The 22,999-nt window shown below is 35.1% G+C and overlaps 1 protein-coding gene across 1 annotated transcript in view; it reads left to right on the forward strand.

Annotated features, from left to right (window-relative positions):
- DSG4 (desmoglein 4) overlaps nt 1-22,999 on the forward strand; it is a 52,001-nt gene that overhangs the window by 21,329 nt on the left and 7,673 nt on the right. The window contains exons 6-14 of the mRNA XM_003340622.4: nt 6,806-6,972; nt 7,260-7,394; nt 9,691-9,876; nt 11,214-11,485; nt 12,357-12,496; nt 14,872-15,090; nt 18,160-18,471; nt 21,389-21,528; nt 21,728-21,791. Coding sequence (XP_003340670.3) covers nt 6,806-6,972; nt 7,260-7,394; nt 9,691-9,876; nt 11,214-11,485; nt 12,357-12,496; nt 14,872-15,090; nt 18,160-18,471; nt 21,389-21,528; nt 21,728-21,791 — 1,635 coding nt within the window. The remainder of the gene's footprint in view (nt 1-6,805; nt 6,973-7,259; nt 7,395-9,690; nt 9,877-11,213; nt 11,486-12,356; nt 12,497-14,871; nt 15,091-18,159; nt 18,472-21,388; nt 21,529-21,727; nt 21,792-22,999) is intronic.

Below are 22,999 nucleotides of genomic sequence, written 5' to 3' on the forward strand. Positions count from 1 at the left end.
CTATTCCTTTCATTTTAAAGGTCAAGATATAAGTGGCATAAAGCTGAAAGAGAGAAAGCTTTGAAATGGAAGAAAATACCATTTCAAATGCACAAACAAGACAAAAATCCAGAGAGCAAAAATAATAAATAAATGTTGCTAGTGTCTTCTGTGTCCCTAAGCTGAAATGGAGTTTCTGTATAAGGTTTTGTAAGGTGTGCTTAGCCTGACTTTTAAAGATGTCCACAGAGATTTGTTCTTGATAACCAGTCAGTGAACAAGATTATGGTTGTGAACATTAAGTAGAGCTCTATGGAGGCAGCTAAGTAGCTCAGTGAATAGAGAACCAAGCCTAGAGACAGAAGGACCTCAGCTCAAATATGGCCTCAGTCATCTCCTACCTGTGTGACCTAGGGCAAGTCACTTAACCCCAAATACTTAGCCCTTACTGCTCTTCTGCCTTGGAATAAATACTTAGTAATGATTCCAAGATGGATGGTAAAGGTTTTTTTTTTTTATTTTAAAAGGAGTTCTTTAAAAGTTTGCCATTAAGAGAGCAAATTCATAAAGCTGTAAAGAACTATAAAGAACACCTAGAGAATTTTGGTCAATTTGAGAAAATCAACTCAGACATTGAAACTGAAGCAAATAATCTACATGACCTCTACTTCCTTCTTTCTGTATTTTTTCCCCTTTCTTCAAAGATCCATGATTTCATTCTGTGGCTATTTTCTTTATCCAAGTAGATTATAATCTCCTACCTATATTAAGCACAAGTTTTTTAAATTCCTACAGTCAAGTAGACCTGTTAGCCCACTCTTTGGAGAGAAGCTTCTCTGAACTTGGCAATAGCTGGGTTAATTCTCAACATCTTTCCAGACTATTTGTGATGGGACTTGTGTTCGATTGTCACAGCCGTCAAGAACCTAACATCCATTCATGTCATAAACAAGTTATCATAATAGGCTTTTCATGGTGGCTCAGGACATTTAAAATAGGATATATTTTTATATTTTCTTTATATACCTCCTATACCTGACTGGCTTATTTTCAAACTTTATAGGTCAGGGAAGACAACAATGAGGAGTAGTTAGAGTACTAGACTCGAAAGTAGGACAATTTCCATCTGAATCTCATCCCTCCTACTAGCTATATATCCTGGGGATATTCCCTTATCCCCCTCCGAACTTTAGATTTTTCATATTTAAAATAGGAGTTATAAAATCTTCCATACATCTTTCTCATTGTGACTCAGAAGAGGAAATGAAATATGTAAAATGCTCTGAAAGTTTTAAATTGACACTCCTTGCATATTTCCTTTATTCTTCCTTCTTCCAGGCTCTTTCTCTTTCTTTTATCCTCTAACATCCTTCACATGACTCAGGATCCCCCAAAGCAGATTGAAAAGAAAAGACAAATAGGAAGGAGATTCCGAAGCAAAATGATTTCTGGGATGGGAGGGTCAGAGAGAGGGAGGAAAGAAGAGGGAAAAAGAAATGAGAGACTTAGAAACGAATGAAACTGAAGAAATGAAGGAAAGAAGAGTCACAAGAGGACAAAAGTGAGAGGACATATGTAAGGGGCATTGACTAAATCACTAAGTCATATGCTTCCATTAAATTATATGATAAACAAGTTTATGCATGTACATCTTAACTCTCATTATACAGTTAAAATAGGGAGAGAGGGAAGAAAGACCTGACAGGAAACAAAACAATGACAGGACATATCTTTCTTCTGTGCCAGTAAAGGAAAGGGAGTCAAAACTCAAAATCACATCATTTGAGGATCTTCTTAGCTACATTTGTCAAATTTCACTTTTGGTATTGATGGCTCTTCTCTGTTCCATCCTCAGGACCATTGTTCATGAGGGCAGTTGGGCAATTTTCCTCATAATCTGTGGGGAAGCACTTTTTGATGGGGGATGATGATGATGATGATGATGATGATGATTATGGATACTAACATTTATACAGGACTTTCAAGTTTATAGAGCAATTTACATACATTTATTCAGGGATGTGTGGGAGCCAATTCATGTGAGTTCCCCAGAGCCATTGTTAAATTTTCAATTAGAGCATTTACAACTGAGAAATTGGCAAAGGTACAAATCAGAGCTTAACTTATTGTTTTATTGATTGTTTAGATTTAAGGAAGTGATAGAGAAAATTTGAATAATGCAGATTAAACTTTGAAAGATTTTTGCATGCTATTTATTACACATTTGCACACACCACTATAAAATCTCATCTGAGCCTCACAATTAGCTGCTAGACAAGTGCTATCCTCGCCCTGTGGAAGATGAAAGTGAGGTTTTTTGAGATGAAATGTCTTATCCATATCCATGGGAAGGGAGAAGGGGATAAGCATTTATATGGTACCTACTATGATTATGTCAGGCACTGTACTAAGTACTTTTTTTCAAATATTGTCTTATTTGATCATCACAATGACCCTTTGAGGTACGACTATTATTATCTTTATTTTATAGTTAAGGAAATGGAACAAACATGGGTTCAGTGACTTGCCCAGGGTCACATAGTAAATGTCTGAAGCAGGTTTTGAACTGGTCTATCTGACTACAAGTCCAGTGCTCTATCTATTGTGCCACCAAATTCCATGTTCACATAGGTTAGGAAAAGCAGTGTGCTGTAATGGATAGAGTAATTATTAAAGGAAGGATTTGAACCCATAATTTCCTAGTTCCAAATCAGAAATCCTTTCCATTATCTCATCTTGTATCCGAAGCCAAAAGGACTGGTCCTATATCTGGTTTTGTCCTAAGTTGTATATGATCCCAGGAAGGCATTTCACCCCAGAATTTCTGTCTCCTCATTTGCAAAATGGGAATAATGATATTTGTTCTGTCTATGTTACAGGCCTATTCTGAAAATCAATTCAATTCATTAGGCCTTTGGTAAATGACTACCATGTTTGTGAGGAAATAAAAAAGATCAGTTGAGCTTGATGTCCTTGAGGTAGTGTGAAAAGCACCAACTTGAAGTCAGAAGACCTGGGATTGAGTCCTAGTCCTAACACTTACTAGCTTTGATTGAGCAAGTCAATGACCTCTATGAGGCTCAGTTTTTTTTTTTTAATGGAAAGTAGGGATACTATTCCTTCAAATGTCAAATTCAGAGCATACTTAATGAGGAAAAGTGTTACACAAAATGAAAAGTGCTTTATAAAGTGAAGCTATTTTATTGCATTCTGTTGGGGAGAATTAACACAAGTTATAATAATCTAAAATAGAACATAAGTGCATAAGAGATGTATGCACAAGGCAATGTGACATTTAAGAAGTAGAAGATACCACTTGTGGCTGAGAAGGGCTTTTTTTGAGGAGGGAGCATTTGAGTTGTACCTTGAAAGAAGGGTAGGATTTCCATAAGCAGATATAGTGAGAGTGAGCAATCCTGACAAATGGAGTAGGGGTGTGAGCAAAAGCATGGAGGTGGAGATTAAGCAATCTGTGTTCCTAAAAAGGTGAATGATTAAGTTTGACTGGAATTCCAATTATCTAAAGGGGAGAAAAGTGAAAGTAAGGTGTAAACAGTAGTTTATGGCAAGATTATGATGATCTCTGAATGTCAAGATAAGGAGCTTGGACTTTGTGAATTAGTTAATGAATAAACTTATCAAGACCCTACTTTGTGCCAAGTAATTTGATAAATGCTGGAGAAAAAAGAGGGATAATAGATAGTCTTTGGCCTCAAGGAACTCATTGTCTAATGGAGGAGATGTTTGTTTTAAATACTTTGATTTAAAATTTTTAATTTGTTAATGTTTATCTTTATTTTACTTTAATAACAAATTTCCACATAAATTTCTGAAGTTATATGATTCATGTTGTCTCCCTGACTTCTTCCTCACCCTCTCCCAGAAGTGACAAGCTATTTAATCTGGGTTATACATGTATTATCACACAAAACATATTTCCATATTATTCATTTTTACAAGTAACATCTCTATACAAAAAAACTACATATAGGATAAATTAGAAATAATCAACAGAGGGAAGGCATTAGCATTAATGAGGATCCAGAAACGTTTTCTGTAGTAGGTGAGGTTTTAGTTTTGTTTGGTATGAAAAGAGGATCAAGGGAAATTTTTTAACAGAAGAGAAAAAGGCATGATAAAAGTCAAATTACATAATCAGAGATGTCTAAGCTAGTTTTGAGTGGAGAAAGAATGGAGGAAAGGATATGTTTTGACAGTTTACTCTAACAATTCAGGTAGAGGATAATGATAACCCATGGTGGAGTAGTAGCAATAGGAATGGAAAAGAAGGGATGAATGTGTGAGCTTTTATGGAAATAAAATGAATAGCATTTGGTAATTGATTTGGTGTGAAAGATGAGAATGAAGGAGAAAGATGATACTGATGTTTTAAACATCATTAACTAGGAAAACAATAGTAAAGGATCAGATTATAGAAAGCAGGCAGCAAAGTGAGTTTGTGGGAAAAGATGGCAAGTTTAAATGCCTGGGACATTGAGATGAGAAAGTTCAGTATGCAATAGGAGACAAGAGAGGTTAGGGCTAGAGATTTAATTTTAGAAGGGTTATTTGAAACCACTGGACTATATATTAAGATTCCCAAGGGAATGATTGCCAAGAGACTATTAAGAAGGAAAAGATGCTTTTCAGTTCAGCTAAAGAGTATAGTAACTATGCTAAATGCTAGAACAGAAACAAAATTTAGATAGCAGGTTCCCTCAAAGAACTTACTATCTAACAAAAGTATATGACTCATACACAGTTACTTTCATATAAAAAAACTACATAGTAAAATGTAAAACAAAATATTTGGTGAGATGCAAAGGGAAAATGCCATCACTAATTGATAGAGTCAAGGAAAGGTGTGAAGAAGAGATGGGATTTGATATTGACATTGTTGGCATTTGATCGACCATGTCAATTGGAGCTAGGTCAAAACAGATCAGAACTGAGAAAAAGCTATTTGCCTTGGTAAAATTCTAAGGAAATAGTTTTGATAGTGGTAGATATAGAAGCCAAAGTGCTGAAGATGAAGAAGCAAGTCAACAATAAGGAGACTATATCACTCAGGATTGATCATTCTTTCAAAGATTTTGTTAAAGAATAGAGAGAGTTGGTATGGCAGCTAGAGAATGTGGTAGGGTCAAGGGAAGGATTCTTAGCCTGTTATAAACCTAACTTTGTAGAGAGAAAGGAAGAGGCCAATGAACAGGAAAAGACTGAAAACAGAAAACAGCCTGATCCTAATTTTTTTATGAACCCCATGAAGTGGCTACATGTATTCAGATTTGCGGTTTATTTGAAGTTTATAATTATAGAAAATATGGAAATTGGTTCTAACCCAAGGGAAATTTGCAACACAAATTCAAATAATGAAACTACTTTACAGTATTCATTATTAATACTAATCAGGATCTAGATGTAGTTGAGGTATGATTGTTGGAGCAAAGTTGCAGAGAAAATAGAAGAGACTCAGACTAAAGACTACCTTTAGATTTGGATGTTATTTTTTCCCCTAAAATGGAGGGTAGTTAAAGAGAAGAGAAGTTTTAAGATATGACTGAAAAAGTTATTATCAGATGGCCAAATCACATAAAGTAGAAGGTAAGAATAATTTCTGAGAATGTGGAGCAAAGCAGGTAGAACTGGAAGCTGACTTGAAAAGAATGGGTAATGTTTAGAGATAAATTTTAAAAAGTGCTGATATATGCATAAAATATTACCAAAAACCGGTGAGGGCCCAGTTGAAAATAAATAGGATGAATTTGTATAGAATATAATCAGTATGGTTTTATGATTTTTATCCAATAATTTTTGCCAGACCCATGACCAGAAAAGCTGAATATTAGGGTTTATTATTATAAATCAGTTCAGGGGGCAATAATCAGGATGAATATAACCCAAAAGTCATAAAGGTACATTATGAGGAGATTTTGAAAAACATTTGACAGTCAAATGTTTACAAATATTTGCAAAAATGGGCAGGAACTATGGAAATGGAGACTATCCAGAAACAACCTCATAGAGAATCTATAGGAAATACTTCAACTTAGACTAAATTTCTTTCTAGACCATGGTGAATGATCATCAACAAACATATCTCGTTTGACATAGTTCTCAAGAAATTTTGTGTAATTTTGATATATGCATGGCAGATACACTAGTGGAGTGGAGAAGAACCTTTAAAGAACTACTTTGCTCTGACTTTTTTGTGATGTTATTTTGTGCTTGCCATGTCCAAGTTGAAGGGAGATTACCTATAATTAATGGCAGTTCTCCAAAGTATTTCTCTTTATGAATGACTTTGCACTGATTGTACCTAGCAATAAATGATTGCAGAGCCTCTTGAATAAGATATATAATCTCATGTATTATGTAATCTCATGTATTATGTAATAATTGTCATGATTACACAGGAAAAAAAGCAGGTGTTTGAAAAAAAAGTGCCTATTATCTAAAAGTTGTAACGATAAACTAGAGAGCTTATCAAGTAATATATAAAATTAGATTCAGAACAATTCCATCACTGGTTCCTTCACTGATGACAAGGGTAATATAACCAAAAGGCTATTGATTGATGGTATCAAAACATTTTGAAATAATTATTTTACAGTTAGTACCTTCTCCTGACCTCCTTACTTGAAGTTAAGTCATGTTCCACTCAATTTGAGAAAGTGGAAAGAGTACTTGAAGAAAAGATAGAAGTTCTAAGAGAATTTTCTTATGATCATAAAATAAAATAGAAGATAATTGATGTCTCTGTGAATTCTTTGCATGAATCTAATAGATCCTTTAAATTTTTCAACCATTTTCTTTTCATTCCTAGACACATTGGTGGTAAAATTAAGTGCTACTGATGCAGATGAAGAAAATCATTTGAATTCTAAAATTGCTTACAAGATAATATCTCAAGAGCCTTCAGGTTCACCATTGTTTATTCTGAACAGATATACTGGAGAAATCCGCACAATGACAAATTATATCGACAGAGAGGTAAAGCCTTCTACAAATAACTACATAAATCTCTCACACATGCAGACATAAGTACATGCATGTACACAACCAGACACATACTCTCTTTGATTTTGAAAAGTCCGATGATGATCTAGGGCAGATGAGGAAAAAACCTTAAGTAATACTTTTGAATAAATATCTTAAAAGTTCATATTCTTTTTCCTTATGCAACCTATCCTAGATCAACGAGAGGAAAGATAAAGTCTTGAGAATCGATCGGTCTTTACTTACAATATGACCCAACCTATGTATCTGTTTTCATTTAGGAGCACAGCACTTATAGTCTCCTTGTGAAGGGCTCTGATCGAGATGGAGCTGCAGATGGGCTGTCTTCAGAGTGTGAGTGTAGAATCAAAATTACAGATGTCAATGATAATTTCCCAACCCTAGAAGAAACTTCAGTAAGTTTTGCTCTTAAATATATACTATCAACCACAATTAGAAGTTAAGTGTGCTTCCTAGTCATCTCTGAGCATAGCTTTGATGATAGGAGTTTGTGAACTTTGAATTTTTTCTGAATCTTCCTTGGAATTTTTTGTAACATGCTTATATGTCGTCTTCATTAATTCACCCATGCTGGGAGCCTTCAGGCCACGATGTTTTGACAAGGTCACTTGTGGAAGCCAAAAAAGGTGGCAAAGTGGCTCCTTGGCAAGATGGAGTGATCCAACAGTCCCCTCTGTATGATTTCTCTCATCAATATTCCCTTATTAATGGAATTGACATTATTATTCTCTCCCTAGTCTCAGAAGGAATAACATAAGAGCAAAATGCTTGCACACTATTTCCCCAAAATACCACCAAAAGATCATACTCAAAAAACCAAACCCAAAAGACCATCATGGGTTAAATTTTGCTTAGGTATAAAATTATTAGCAAAAGCTGTCCCCGCCATGCCCAGAAATCCCTTACTCCCATGCTCTGAAACTTATTCTCCTATATCAGTATGTAAATCATTCATAAGAAGAGGCCTGTACAATATGCTTTAGTACAACATACCTCAGTGACTTGATTTACTAGCCAGAACCCTTCTTGGAAAACTCCCCAACAAATTCTGAAAAATGATTAGTCTAATATTAAATCTAATTGTGTTTCTAGTACCTATTTGATCTCTCCACTTGATTGTTGATGGTCTCTAGAATTTCTGACTATCTAATTTTATTAAAAGTAATAAGTGATTTTCCTTGATTGTCTATGAGCTCAAATCTCCTCACAGGTTAATGAGAAAATTAAGCCACCTGTGATCATTTATCTTGTGTAAAAGCTTTATGTATCCTGTCACAATCAATAGTTACAATATAAGTATATAAAATGATCTCAGAATGTTAATCAAATTATTTGTTAAAAGTTAATGTATCACTTATCCAATTATCTTTATTCCAACACATATGTTGAATAATGTAGCTGTCTGCCAAGAAAGTGGGTATAAAAATAAAAGCTAGCCCTGGACATGGTGAAGTAGCCATTCCATGAAGAACCTTGCCCCAGGCAGCTATACATACACAGCTGTCTTCTGTCTTTCATTTCTGCCTTGCTGCTCTACCTGCTGAGGATCCCTGGAGCCATGAGCTGGGCTGTACCCAGGTTCATAGCATGTCCTTAAACCACACAAGAAATTCATTTCTATATTTTACAGTCATATACTGAACAAAAAATCACTCTTATTAAAGTCATTTATGAAAACTTAACTACCCTCTTTTATTTTACATCTCAGTAGAATGATTTTAGGAGACCTGAATTCAAGACCCGGCTACAGCATTTATGAATTGTGTGATGAAAAACAAAGCAGAGTTATGATTAGGAGAGGCTGATTTGTGCTCTGCTATATTTGACACTGAAATATAGAAGATGCAAATATTTCCAATGATAATTTTTAGATTAAACAACTTGAAACAATACATTCCCATATTTCTATCATCTACATTCCAACAGAATGGAATCAACTAGTAAAATAAGAATAATCTATTGAAATAGGAAACTACCAGATGTCATGTTTAATAAGACCTATCTGAGAACCTCTAACTTAATACATTTCTCCCTTTTATTCAACTGAATTTGCCTCATGCCATGAACCACAGACTTGCTTTAAGGCGAGGGTTCTTAACCATTTATCTGGACACCACAAAAAAACTCTATTGATCGCTTTCAAGAGGTTCATGACCTTGGACAGGATAAAAATGCCTTGTTACTTCTATATAATTGGTTTCCTCTGTAATTCTATGTACTTTATTTTATACTCTTAAAAACACTATTCTGAGAACTCCATATGCTTCACTAGACTGACAAAAAAGTCATTATATTTTTTTTAAGTTCTGAATTCCTGTTGAAGGGTAGGTTTCAGCCAGTTTTCTGTGGCTGCCTAAATTGCTAGTTTAAGCCCTAAGGAAAAGTCATTTAACATTCATAAACTTCAGATTATTCATCAATAAAAATGTCAATAATATTATTTTCACAATCTGTATCAGAGTTATTCTGAAAAATAAACTTTATAAAACAAAATAGTCTTCAAGTTGTCTGCTATCTGGGCTTTATTTGAGGAAAGTGTTTCACAAATATTAAAGTGAATCTTATATGCATTAACATGTTTATATATGTAAACCTTTTATGTAAATGATAATTATTATATTATATAAAATGATTATGTTATGTTTTAAAAATATTTTTATTATGGTAATGCTGTTACTTCTGTCATTTCAGTATTCAGCAAGTATTGAAGAAAATTGTTTAAGTTCAGAATTAATAAGATTTCAAGCAATTGATCGTGATGAAGAAAACACAGACAATTGGTTGGCAGACTTTTTCTTTGTCTCTGGAAATGATGAAAATTGTTTTGAAATACATACAGACCCAAGAACTAATGAAGGAGTCTTGAAAGTTGTTAAGGTAGTGAATGAGTACCACTATGTTTTGTTGCAAAGGTTGTTTTTTTTAATTAATATTACATTCTGCTGAGTTACCTCTTTTGTTCCTTTAACACTATGCTTTCAGTATCACTAAGCAAAAGAAAAAGAAAAAAACTCTTCTTCCCCTCCCCAGATTCCATTTTCATGAATTGTTCCTTGGCACCAACCCCTAGCAAGAGTCACATTCTCCTGTTTCAATATCAAATTAAATATTCCCATGCAAACTAACTATTCAGTCAATCCACCCAAATGTTTATTAGGAGCTTACTATATAGAAGGCCTATTTTTTGGTGTCTTTTGGGGAATATATAAAGAAGCCTAATGCATTTCCTTATTGTCAAAGAACTTAAAGTCTAAGTAGGAAGAAAATCAAATGGCATGAAAAGTTAGTTAATAATGAAAGTTAAATAGAATATAATAGATGTTACAAAATATTAATATTTAATATTTAAAATGGATGTTATGATCAATAGTCAGATGGATAGTATGGCCAATAAATGATCAGATTCAAAGAGGATAAAGATATTGTGGGTTTGGAAGACTTAATGATGGGAGATGATAGGATGTATAGCATTTGGACAGTCAGAAATAAGAAAGATGTCAAGAAAGAAAGAAGGGACCAAAATGAGCAAAAGATGCAGACTGAATAAAGGAAAGGAGACTGAAATGTACATGTAGATCATACCACAAAGGTCCTTGAATACCAAAACAAGGAAGAGTAGCTAAGAAAGTTCTCTGTCTTCTTTCTGCATGTATCACTTTCCTATAAATGTACATATATTCATACACCATTCATCTGTTTCTACTTTTGCTTATTTAATATCATGGTCACCAGTGATCCTAAGAAGGGAGTCCTGTGAATATTGGCCTCATTAAAGAGCTTTTACAGTTTGGAAGAGAAGGAGTAGGAATGTCTTTTCATTGTTTGCTCCTAACTCTGCCCAAGTAATAGGTTTAAATATGACCCAATAAATTGTTCTCTTCAGTCTTTCTAATCTTACACTTCTCGTTTAGCAGTCTGTGGTCCTTTTGTTCATGTGTTTTTGAGAAATTTCTCATTTCTATTAAAATAATTAAACATATCTGCATCTATTATAAATCAAGTATTCTTGTCATCCTCAAACAATGCTATTTTTGCCCCAGATCAGAATCAAAGAATCACAACATTTATGTGTTCAAAAGAAACCTAATAATCTCATTTCCAAATGAGAAATATTTAAACAAAGAGGTTAAGGAATTAGATTGCTGATCTCATTACACAATTAGTGGTAGATCTAAGACCATTTGTAATCATATTCTCACATTTTATCATTTCAGATGCTGGATTATGAACAGATGCCCATTATGCTACTCAGTATTGGTGTTAAAAACAAAGCTGAATTTCATCCTTCTGTGGCCTCTCACTACCGGATCAAGGCAACTCCTGTTAGGATACAAGTTATTAATGTCAGAGAAGGTTCAATATTTAATCCTAACCCCATGACTTTCAAAGTACAAGAAGGCTTAAGAGGAGGTGCCTTACTAAATTATGTCCTTGGAAAATATACAGCCACTGATCTGGATACTGGTACTGCATCCACAAATGTCAGGTACAACCAACTTTTTGCCCATTGTTTAGTTTGGTAGATCATCACTGGATCACTCATTTGTTTATGCCAGATTTGAACTCAAGAAGAAGAGTCTTCCCTGACTCTAGGTATGAGGTTTACTGAACCATCTATCTTCCCTTTATCTTTTAATAGCTCCCTCTATCCTTTGTCACTTCCCTCACTCTCCCTCCTACTTAGGAATGTCCTTTTTTACTACCTATCAATCTATCAATGAATCTATCAATTAGTATTGTTAAATATTTACTCTGTGCCAGACTCTTTGCAGAACATTGTAGATACACAGAAAGGCTAAAACACACACACACACACACACACACACACACACACACACACACATCTTTTGCCTAAAGGCCTCGCATTCTAAAGGTAAACAACATGTAAATAATCTGTTACATGCAAAATATATCCAGAATATTAACACTTAGGGAGATCTAGAAAAATCACCTGAAAATGTAGGATTTGAATTGAATCTTGAAGGAAGCCAGGGAAACTAAAAGGCAGAGGTAAATTTTTGATTTCTGTTTCCAATATTTGTTAGCTGGATGATCATGGAAAAGTCACTTAAATTCTCTGAGCATAAATTTTTTTCTTCATAAAATAATGACAGTTAGTATCTATTACACTTCCTTCATAGTGTTCTTATAAGGATCAAAGTAGAAAATATACACAAAGGACTTTACAAATCCTAAGGCACTATGTGCTACTATAAGCATTTTATTGAAACACAGTTTTTGCATCTACTCTCAGAGTACCAATCCTTCAGTACATTTTAGCACATTATTTTTTGTTGAAATTAAAAATGACTATTACCACAGCATAATACTAAGCCTTTTTAAAAAATCTAAAACAGATATATCATGGGACATGATCCAGCCAGTTGGTTAAAGGTTGACTCAAGGACAGGAGAAATACAATTTTCCAGGGACTTTGATCCAAAATCAAAGTATATTATTGATGGAATATACACAGCTCAGGTGCTGGCTGTTGAAGGTAAGAACATTGTTTTCAATTTGCTTACACAGATATTTCCTTTTGTAACTAAATACAAATGCTGGCATTGAACTAATGGTCATTTCTTTCCTACTTAGTAAGTTTTTGAAATAGAAATGTTAATCTGTGTGACACTATTACTTGTTGCTGCAGTGAGTGATGTACTCTGACTTGTGACTAGAGAGAGCTACTACTAAGTATGGGGACACACCCAAGAGTACCTAGTTACAATGGGGATAGAGGTAATACAGTGATAGAGAGATACAGAGAGATGCTGAGAGAGATGCTGGTACAGGGGAATGCTCTGGGGTTTGCCTACTGATCCCTACTGATGACTAGTGGATCATTATTTCTCCTAATCTCCTCCTACCCTCTCTCACTCCCTCCTTCACCTTCTCCTCCCTGTCTCCCTCACCTCCCAGTCCTTCTTGAAGCCTTTGGCTTCTTCCCTCCCCCCCTGAGTGAATTATAAAGATATTCTTTTCTTTTCCTTTTCAAGTCAGGGGGTTTATTGGGAAACAGGATGGGAAACTGAGGTAAGAGGTATGAGGGTGTCACTAATCTAAAATGAAGATTATGAGGGCTTGGGAAGTCACAACTGTGACAGAGGGATAGTTAGAAATGGACAACAGTTAAAATCTTCTTTCTTCTTCACAAAGCCACCAATTTCAGAAGACCCCCCTCAAGGGTCCTTCAGCCTGGGACAGAAACTAAATAATATCAGTTCAGCTTCTTCCCCCTGGCCAGCTTCAAGCCCCAAAGCCAGAGACAGAATCAAAAGTTCAAGATCCTGCTTCTTCTCTGTGGCCAGACCCCCAAATGCCTCTCCTGGGAACATTCTGTTTGGAACCTTCTTCTTGATTGGCAGCCAGGTCCCCAGCCTTGGTTCTTGCATCTTGGCTTGTCCTGCAAAACCTCTTTCTTTTCAAGTCTCTACCACATTTTGACTATACAGTTGAATGAAATTAAAATTGTATATTTTCTCTAAGTAAATCTCATGTGGACAGTGTCTCTAAACCATAAAGGTCAAGCAGAAATAGCTAAGAATCAACGTGGTATTAAGGTCCATGATGAATTTAAAGTATAAGTATCAAAGATGATGTGAACTATTTATTATTAAAGTACTTCAAAATACAAGCCTGGGCTCTCCTATATGTCATCATTAACCTATGGATGAGTTTCATTTGTGATATGGTACATCCAGATCTCCACTAACAATTGAAATCCTACTCATCACTTAAGGCCCAGTTGAGATTCTGCCTCTTCCAAGGAGAATAGTCCTTCCCTCTCCAGACAAAAATAACCCCGGAACCTAGTACAGTAAGCATTTAATAAGTGCTGGAATAATTAAACTGCTTTAAACTGGAAGCAGCAATTTCCTCATTTCTGAATACATGATTGCACTCCTTTCGGTTTATAGTTATTTGTCTGAGTCCCTTCTTCTCTTTTCCATTTGTAAATTCCATGAGGAAAGGAACTAAGACTTACCTCACACATAAAAGGTACTTAGTAAAGGCTTATTGATCTGAACTGAAAACAATAAAGAATACATCAAACAATAGTTAAATGTGAACTTTAAGGCAACTTTTTTAAGCAGTTGCCTTCTGTCTTAGAATCTATATTATGTACCTGTTACAAGGCAGAAGAGGAATTGACTAGGCAATGGGGGTTAAATGATTTGCCCACAGTTCCACAGCTAAGAAGTGTCTAAAGCCAGATTAGAACATGGGACCTCCCTGCCTCCTTCAAAGCAACTTTTAAAAAATCTAAGATACAAATTGACACTTTTATTGCTACTCCTTAACTGCTGTTTCCAGAGATATTAAGTTCTAAAATTCTCTGATTTGTATTCAGACCCCAATAAAACACTGTCTTGATAACTCATTTCATTTAAAATCATGTTTTCTCCAGTAACCCTGTCAGTCCTTCAACCTCTGGTTAGTTCAGCATCAGACTACCTTTAGCTACTAATCACAGAAAGTGTGATTTCTTCAAGTAACTAAAGAGTGAACAAATTTTTATTTCAAAAGTAGGCTTGGTCTATATATGTCCTTATAGTTGTAAAAACATAAAGGATGTCTTATTGCATATTGAGACAATAGTAGTGAGGAAAAAACATTTATCCAAATTCAAAATGACCTTATGCTTTCCTTTGAAAATAATTACCCAGCAGTCATGTGGTTGCTTATATCTCTATTGCAGGATTGTAAACTTTAGCCTCAATCATTCCTAACTGAAAGATTTAGTGGGTTCTCCATCACCTCTGAGAAGTTGCTCACTGCATTTCTGAATCTTGTAATAACATCAAGCTAAGGCAAAAGGGAGTTGATATTGGGTGTTGCTTATCAGAAATATTTGTGACACTCTTCTTCCAGATGCTATTGGCAAAACTGCAACAGGGACAATATGTGTCGAAGTTCCTGATTTCAACGATTTCTGCCCCGTCATTTTTTCTGACAGTCGACACATCTGTTTAACCTCCCCATCAATCATGATCTCAACCAGAGAGAATTCCTTTGGCTCACCCTTTACATACTGTATTGCGGATCAGCCTCCAGGGACAGCTGATGTATGGGATATCAGATCAACAAATGGTAAGCATAATGCAAGCTTGATGTCTTTTTTAAATGCAAAAAATAGGCACTCCTTTCTCAAAGTATTTGATTCATCTCAGAGAGTTATATGAAGTAATAAATATTGCACATAATTAGAATATTTAAGGAGAAGTTTGGGGACATTCCTTGATTTGAAGTAGAAATACAAATGATTTCTCAAGGAGAAGTAAGCAATTATTACTGCAGAACTTTTTAGAGTATTAGTATATTAACTCTAATCTCACTTTTCGTGCCTTCATTGGAATTGTGTGTCTGTGTACATGTGTATGTGTAATTTTTCAGTCATGTCCAGCTTTGGATCCCATTTAGGGAATTTCTTGGAAAAGATACTGGAGTGGTTTACTATTTCCTTCTCCAGCTTATTTTGTAAATGAGGAGCTAAGGAAAAAAGTATTAAAGTGGCTTGCCCAGGGTCACACAGCTACTAAGATCCTGAAGCCAAATTTAACCTCAGGAAGATGAGTCTTCCAGTATTCTATCTACTGTGCTATCTACCTGATTACACACACACACACACACACACACACACACACACACACACATGCACTAACACAGAGTTGGGTCTCCATATCCTCAGGGGATACATTTGAAAACCTACCATGGATAGTTGAAACCACAGATCTAAGGGAATACCTCTAACATATATATATATATATATACCCTCCACTTGACTCTGTGGCCTCCTGTCTTCTAAAATATTTTTTTGATAAGTGAAAGTGAAAGAGCCTCTGTGAACTCCATATGTATGTATATATGTATACTCATACACATATGTACATATATAGTCTATTATAATTTGGTTTACCCATAGTTTTAATTATGGTATTCCATAATTTTTATCTGTATAACATCACTAATAGTACATTGGTGTTTAAGGACAGATTTTTTTTCAATAGATTGAGTTTGAGGTGAACACTACACAATAAATATAAGATAAAATTTTAGTGATAGCAACTTTATTCCCCTTGGGGGAAAGAGAACATTTGCAAAATACAAAAATGTATAGATGCTAATATATGTTAAGGACATTTCCTTAAAATCCAGAGACTTTAATTTCACATAATCCTACCAACCTGAATATATTGATCTTAAATAAAATTTCCTACCAGAAAATTTCTCATACGAATTCTGAGTACAAACGAGAAAAGAAAGGTGAGAGGAGAGTTGGTCCCTAAAGATTTAATGTTGCAATGTAGCAATAATTTATAAGTAGCTAAAGTAAACATAAACTTCAATGGATCTGTGATTTCATCCACGTGAATGTTCCCATTAATGGTACAGATTATAATGCCTAATATCTCTACTAGATATGATGTCTGTGTTTCAGGCTTATAGACCATCCATGCCTTCATGTCCAACACTTGTCTATGCCTTTCCATAAATCTTCCACAGAGAACCCATCCAATGAAATGATGGCCTTTCTTGAGACCATGCAATATTGTTATTGCTGTTTTTTTAGTCATAGTCATGTCCAACATAGTCAGGTCACAACCAAATGTAACCCCATTTGGTATTTTCTTGGCAAAAATGCTCGAGTGGTTTGTCATTTCCTTCACCAACTCATTTTATAGATGAGGAAACTAAGGCAGTTAGGGTTAAGTGATTTGCCTAGTGTTACATAGTGTCAGAAATCAAATTTGAACTCAGATCCTCTTGACTTCGAGGCCAGAATTCTATATACTGTGCCACCTGGTTGCCTTTTCAATATTAAACCAAGCTAACACTCATATTTTCCTTATATTATTCTTCTTGGTACATGATCAGACTTCCTTATTTTTCCAAACATACATCTTTACAATGACAATTTTTGTCAACTTTATGTATGTAAATTGGTCATATGTTACACCTTATTTACACTATATATAACATATATAATAGTGCATGTAGTAGGTACTCAATAAGTGTATATATATATGTATATGTATATATATATATATATATACCCTCACACATATATGTCTCCCCATTACTTTTTGGGTCACCTACAGTTTTAATTATGATATTCCATAATTTTACAACTATATAACATCACCAGAAGAATATTAGTGTTAAAAACAAAATTCTTTCCCAGTAGATTGGGATGATAAATAAAATGCATAATACTAATGATTATATATTTGATCCTCTCTATAAAAAATAAAATTAATTCTCAACTTAGAACCTAACTTGTTTTAAAAGAATGCTGTTGATATGAGAAGAGGTTATATCATAACATGGTCACAATCATCTAGTCTAAATCTGTCATTTGCCAGAAAAGGAAACTGTAAGATGAAATTACTTAGGCATGGTCATACAATAAGAGGAAAATCTAGAACTAGGAAATATAAATCTTGAATTCTAAACTCAGATTTTTTTTCTACTTTCACATTGCTTCCTACAAGATTTCACCAACACTTAAAAATCTCTTATTCTTTTCAAAGCATATTCAGAAAGCCATAGTTTGAACCCTTACATAGCAAAGCCCGTGAATATAACATATTTTTATGATATGTGTATCTGGTGTTTTGGATTCATAAATAAGTTTTCATTAGTTTGGTGTTACACTTGCTTATCTTAAAATTCCCTTTGGGTTTATATTTAATCCTAGTCCAGAAGTTCTGGGTTCAAATCTTTTTTCTTCCATTTACCTGTGTGACCTTGAGCAAAAATTACTTAAATTCTCTGGATCTCAGTTTCATTATCTATAAAATGAGGCAGCTGGATAAGGTGACCTCAAAGGCTCCTTCCAGCTCAAAAATCTAAGATCCTGTGACCCAATATTTTAACTGACAACCACATTTAAACTTTGCTGAATACGTAGAGTTACATAGCCTGAGAAAAGAAATATTCATTGGAATGATTCAAGAATAAAGTGTAGTGATTTTGAATAAAGGAATAAAAAAAAACCTCTTACTCTTGGACAAGGTAGCTGTAGACTTATTACAAGAAACAAAAACAAAAAAAAAAAACTAGTGCAGATAAATGTCTTATTAAAATCCCTTCTAATTCAAAATCATGTAATTCTATTAAGGAAAACTAATTTTCTATTTTGCTTCTCCCTTGCAAAAGGTACCTCTGCAATACTCACAGCCACGCAACCTCTATCACTTGGACTTTACCAAGTTCCCATCTTAGTGAGAGACAGCTATGACAGAACTTGTGAATCAGCACAGATCATACAATTAGAAGCCTGTGAGTGTGATGACAACCGCATGTGCTCTTACTACAGCTCAACTGGCATTTACCCTGGGGGCTCCAGCATCACCATAATCACGGATGACAATTATGGAACCGTCACTGGTGACAGAGTTGGTGAGGGCAATGTAGGACTTGGACCAGCCGGAATTGGTCTGATTGTCCTTGGTATCTTAACACTGCTATGTAAGTATTCAGTTAAGCTCTTACTTTCACTGGATTTTCTAAAGCCAGAATAGGACGATCACTCATTCTAGATTAGTTTTGCCACACGTAGTTGGGAATCTAACTACAGGAATCAAAAGACCATCTGATTTAGAGTTGAGATTCTGTGAGAGAATCATTTAAGAAAAATTAGCAGTGGACTGGAAGTGAGAATCTAATCCTGGACTTTCAATTTGGGGGTTATGGGATGTAGGTCAGTTTACTTAATATCTCTCCACTCAGTGATCTGCCTATAAAATAAGGATTCTGAAAAAAAAAATATATATATATAAGAATGCTGGACTGAATAATTCTGACACTGGATGATACTAATTTTTTCTCTGAACCCGCCACCAGAGGGTGACATGATCACATATGTTTCACTGTGTAAGGAGAAGAATTTCAGGCAAAAGATTACTTTAAACAATATCGATATCCTATTACTGTGGATGACAAACTTTTTAACTGCAATTTTTACAAACTTCCTTTCTTGGTGAAAAGAATTGCAAGCAGTAGGCTCCATGTAACTAGTTAAAGACTCTAAACATGAGGTTTCAGATGTTTCTTCTGAAAATAATTCTTACTAATTATCTATATATTATCATATATTGTATATTATAGTATTACATAGCTATATTTTATATATTATATATAATTTATACATAGGAGTTATATCCATATTATTATAATATGACACTATGTTAATTGTGAATAGAAAAATAATTTCCCAAAGCAAATATCTAGCTGCCTTCAGAATTTTTTTTTGGATTGTCCCCAGAAGCTTGTTAGGTCAGACCCTAAAAAAGAAATAAAAAAGGTGCTCAAGGATATAACAAAATTTTATGAAGTGTTGATTATTTTTGTTATTCAATCATGTCTGACTCTTTGTGACCCTATTTTCTTTATTAGATCAGTTCACCATTTCCTTTTCCAGCTCATTTTACAGATGAGAAACTGAGGCAAGCAGTACTAAGTAATTATCTAGGGTCACACAGCCACTGCATCTCTGAGGCCAAATTTGAACTCAGAAAGCTATTTCTTCCTGCCCTCAGGCCAAGCCCTCTATCCACTGTACCACCTAGATGTATTCATTAAGCCAGTGTTCAGATTTCAGTAGCTATAATTAGAGAAACATCATGATTTTTGAAGTGAATTATGGCAAAGCAGATAGAACAAAGAGTACTATATTTCACTGCTATCTGTTGTTAAAAAGATATATTGAAACTGACAGTCTGGCTTTGCCCCTTGGACCACAATGGAGAAGGCAGAGTTGTCAGATTTACTCTCTTGGTGATAAATAACAAAACTTGGGACCATGGGAAACTCTATAAACTTAAAATGAGAAAACCTTGGTTCAAGTCTAGATTTTTCAACTCACTATTATTGTATCCTTGGGACAATACCTTAAAATCTCTCAGCCTCAACTTACTTATTTATAAAATGGGAATAAGACTTCCTTTACTTCCTACCTCACAGAGCCATTGTGAAAAGAGTGTTAGCTCTAAAGTGCTATGTGGATTTAAGCTTATGTGACTACCTTAGTATTAATTATACTTCCTTTCTAGGTTCTATTTTTCCATACATTTTGATCCATTTCCACATATTAAGATGGCGACCCCCAAGAATCATAGATCTCAGGAGGGACATCAGAGGCTGTCTAGCACAACTCTCTCATTTTACAGATGAGAAAACTGATCCCTAGAAAGTTAAATGTGACCCAAGGTCATACAAGTAGTAAGCATCCCAGATGGGACTTAAATATAGGTCCTCTGACTCTAGAGCCAAGATTCTTTCCACCATAGTATGCTTCATGCCAAGTGATTGAAAAACTGTAAAATGGCAAGAATATTGGGTCCAGGGCAGCTAGGTGGCTCAATGGATTGAAAGCTAGATCTGGAGTCAGGAGGAACTGGATTCAAATCTGATCTCAAATACTTTGTGACTGTGTGACTATAGGCATTCACTTAATCCCAGTTGCCTAGCCCTTACCACTCTTCTGCCTTTTGAACTGACACATAAAATAATGAAGACAAAGTTTAAAAAAAAAGAATTGGACTCAAAGTACTAAGTTTTATATATCCAACATATTAGGAAACTGAGTGTAGGCTATGTCTAGAGAGTAAAATGAAAAATTGGAATGATTGGCAGGATAAATCAAGGGGGAATACATTTTTGTTACCCCAAATAACCAAATTTCTATTTTTGCTTGAATCATTCTCCATAAACATGCATGGGTATACCCAGGGTAATGGGTACATGTATTGGTGACTATATTTTATGAAAAGTGCATTTTACCAAGAGTCAGAAGACCTACATTTTTGTTCCCATTCTGTCCAAATGTACCATAATTCATTCTGCAATGTTATAGAAGGCACTCCATCTTCTGAGTTTCCATTTCCTCATATGCGAAATAATCTCTAATATCCCAATAGAATATAAGCTCCCTGAGAGCAGATTGTTTTATTTGTGCTTGGTACCCTGTACTTAGCATGGTGTCTGAGACAGAGTAGATATTTAAGGGATGCCCATCGATTGACTGATTAAGCCCTTGAAGTTTTAAAGTTCCATCCATGACTCTCTGTCTCTCTCTGTCTCTCTCTGTCTCTGTATCTCTCTTTCTCTGTCTCTGTCTCTGTCTCTGTCTCTGTCTCTGTCTCTGTCTCTCTCTCTGTCTGTCTGTCTCTGGCTCTCTCCATATATATATATATATATATATATATATATACATATATATATACATATATATGTATATACATATACACACATATATATATAAATACATAAATGGGGGTTGCCATTTTACATCTTTACTTTCATCCTTAATTTTTTTTAGTATGATGCTAGACCCTGGAATTTACAGATTTTTTTGTTAACTATCCTTCATCCCTTTCTCTGCCAGTGATGCCGCTCTTACTGCTCCTGTGCTGCTGCAAACGAAAGGCACCAGCAGGCTTGGGAACTCGCTTTGCTCCTGTGCCTGAGGGGGGCGAAGGAGTGATGCAGTCATGGGGGATAGAAGGAGCTCATCCTGAGGACAGAGTGAGTTTCAATCTACTTTCCTTCATATACCTGGAAATGGGAAAGTGGGACATTTGGAGCTTCGTGGCAACTTTTCAGTTCACAAAAAAAAAAAAGATGAAGAGGAAAAATAATAAAACAATGTTGTGAAGGGAGATGTTGTATCAAAGTGTTTATTTTTTTAAAACTAATATTTTAGGGATGTTTTTGTTCCTTTCAGGATGTCTCCAATATCTGTGTACCAATAACAGCCTCCAACACACAGGATCGCATAGACTCCTCTGGTTAGTAGATAATAAGCTTTGTTGTTCTTTTTGAAATGTAAAAGGCTTAATGGGGAGATTATACAACCATAAGTCTAGAATAGGAAAGGGACCTCAGAGGTCATTTGGTCCCAACTCATGATTCTACAGATGAAGAAACTGAGGTCTAGAAAGTTTAAGTGATTTTCTGAAAGTCACACAGATATTAAATAGAAGAATCAGAATTTGAACCACTAGACTGTGAGCTCCCTGTGGGCAGTGACTATCTTTTGCCTCTTTTTGTATCACTAGCATTTAGCAGAGAGCCTTGCACATAATAGGCACTTAATAAAATTTTAGTGATTGAGTGAATGGAAAAAGGGGATAGAACTTGGGGGCATGTGTGATTTGTTTTTTGTTGTTGTTTTAAAAAAAAACTCTTACCTTCTGTCTTAGACTCAATACTGTATATTGGTTCTAAGGCAGAAGAGTGGTAAGGGATAGGCAATGGGGGTTGAATGACTTGCCCAGGGTCACACAGCTAGGAAATATCTGAGGCCATATTTGAACCCAGGATCTCCCGCTTCTGGACCTGGTTCTCAAACCACTGAGCCACCCATTCCCCTTGTGCTTTGGTTTTATTCAGAGGGATATATGTTCTACCAAATCAGAAAATCCCTACAATCATGCCTATTACAGAAGTATCCTGTATAAACTCATAAGGAAGCTTCTATTTATCATTGTCTATGCATCATAGGCTACAGTCAAGAAAACAATTCTAAAGTTTGGGGTGGTCATTTTTTTTCTCTCAATCAACAAACATTTATTAGGAGCTTTGTATGTGCCAGGCACTTTGCTAAGAACTAGAGCTACAAAGAAAGGTTAAAAAAACTAGTCCTTTTCCTCAAAGAGCTCAAATTCTCATAAATACTCCATTCCAAAAGAAGGTCAGTTAGGCAGTGCAGTAGATAGAGCAACAGACCTGATGTCAATAAGATTGGAGTTCACATTCATCTTCAGTCATTTACTAGCTGAATGAGCCTAGACACAACACCCAACTCTGTTTGCCTCTGTTTCCTCATCTGTAGAATGAGCTAGAGAAAGAAATGGCAAACCATCCCAGAATCTTTACTAAGAAAAACCCCAAATAGGGTCACAAAGAGTTGAATACGACTGAAATAATCAAACAACAACCAAAAAATGTACATATAAGTTGGGTACATCACAGTGGAAACAGAAGAGAATCTCTA

Source organism: Monodelphis domestica, chromosome 3, assembly GCF_027887165.1.
Source record: "Monodelphis domestica isolate mMonDom1 chromosome 3, mMonDom1.pri, whole genome shotgun sequence".
Taxonomy (NCBI): domain Eukaryota; kingdom Metazoa; phylum Chordata; class Mammalia; order Didelphimorphia; family Didelphidae; genus Monodelphis; species Monodelphis domestica.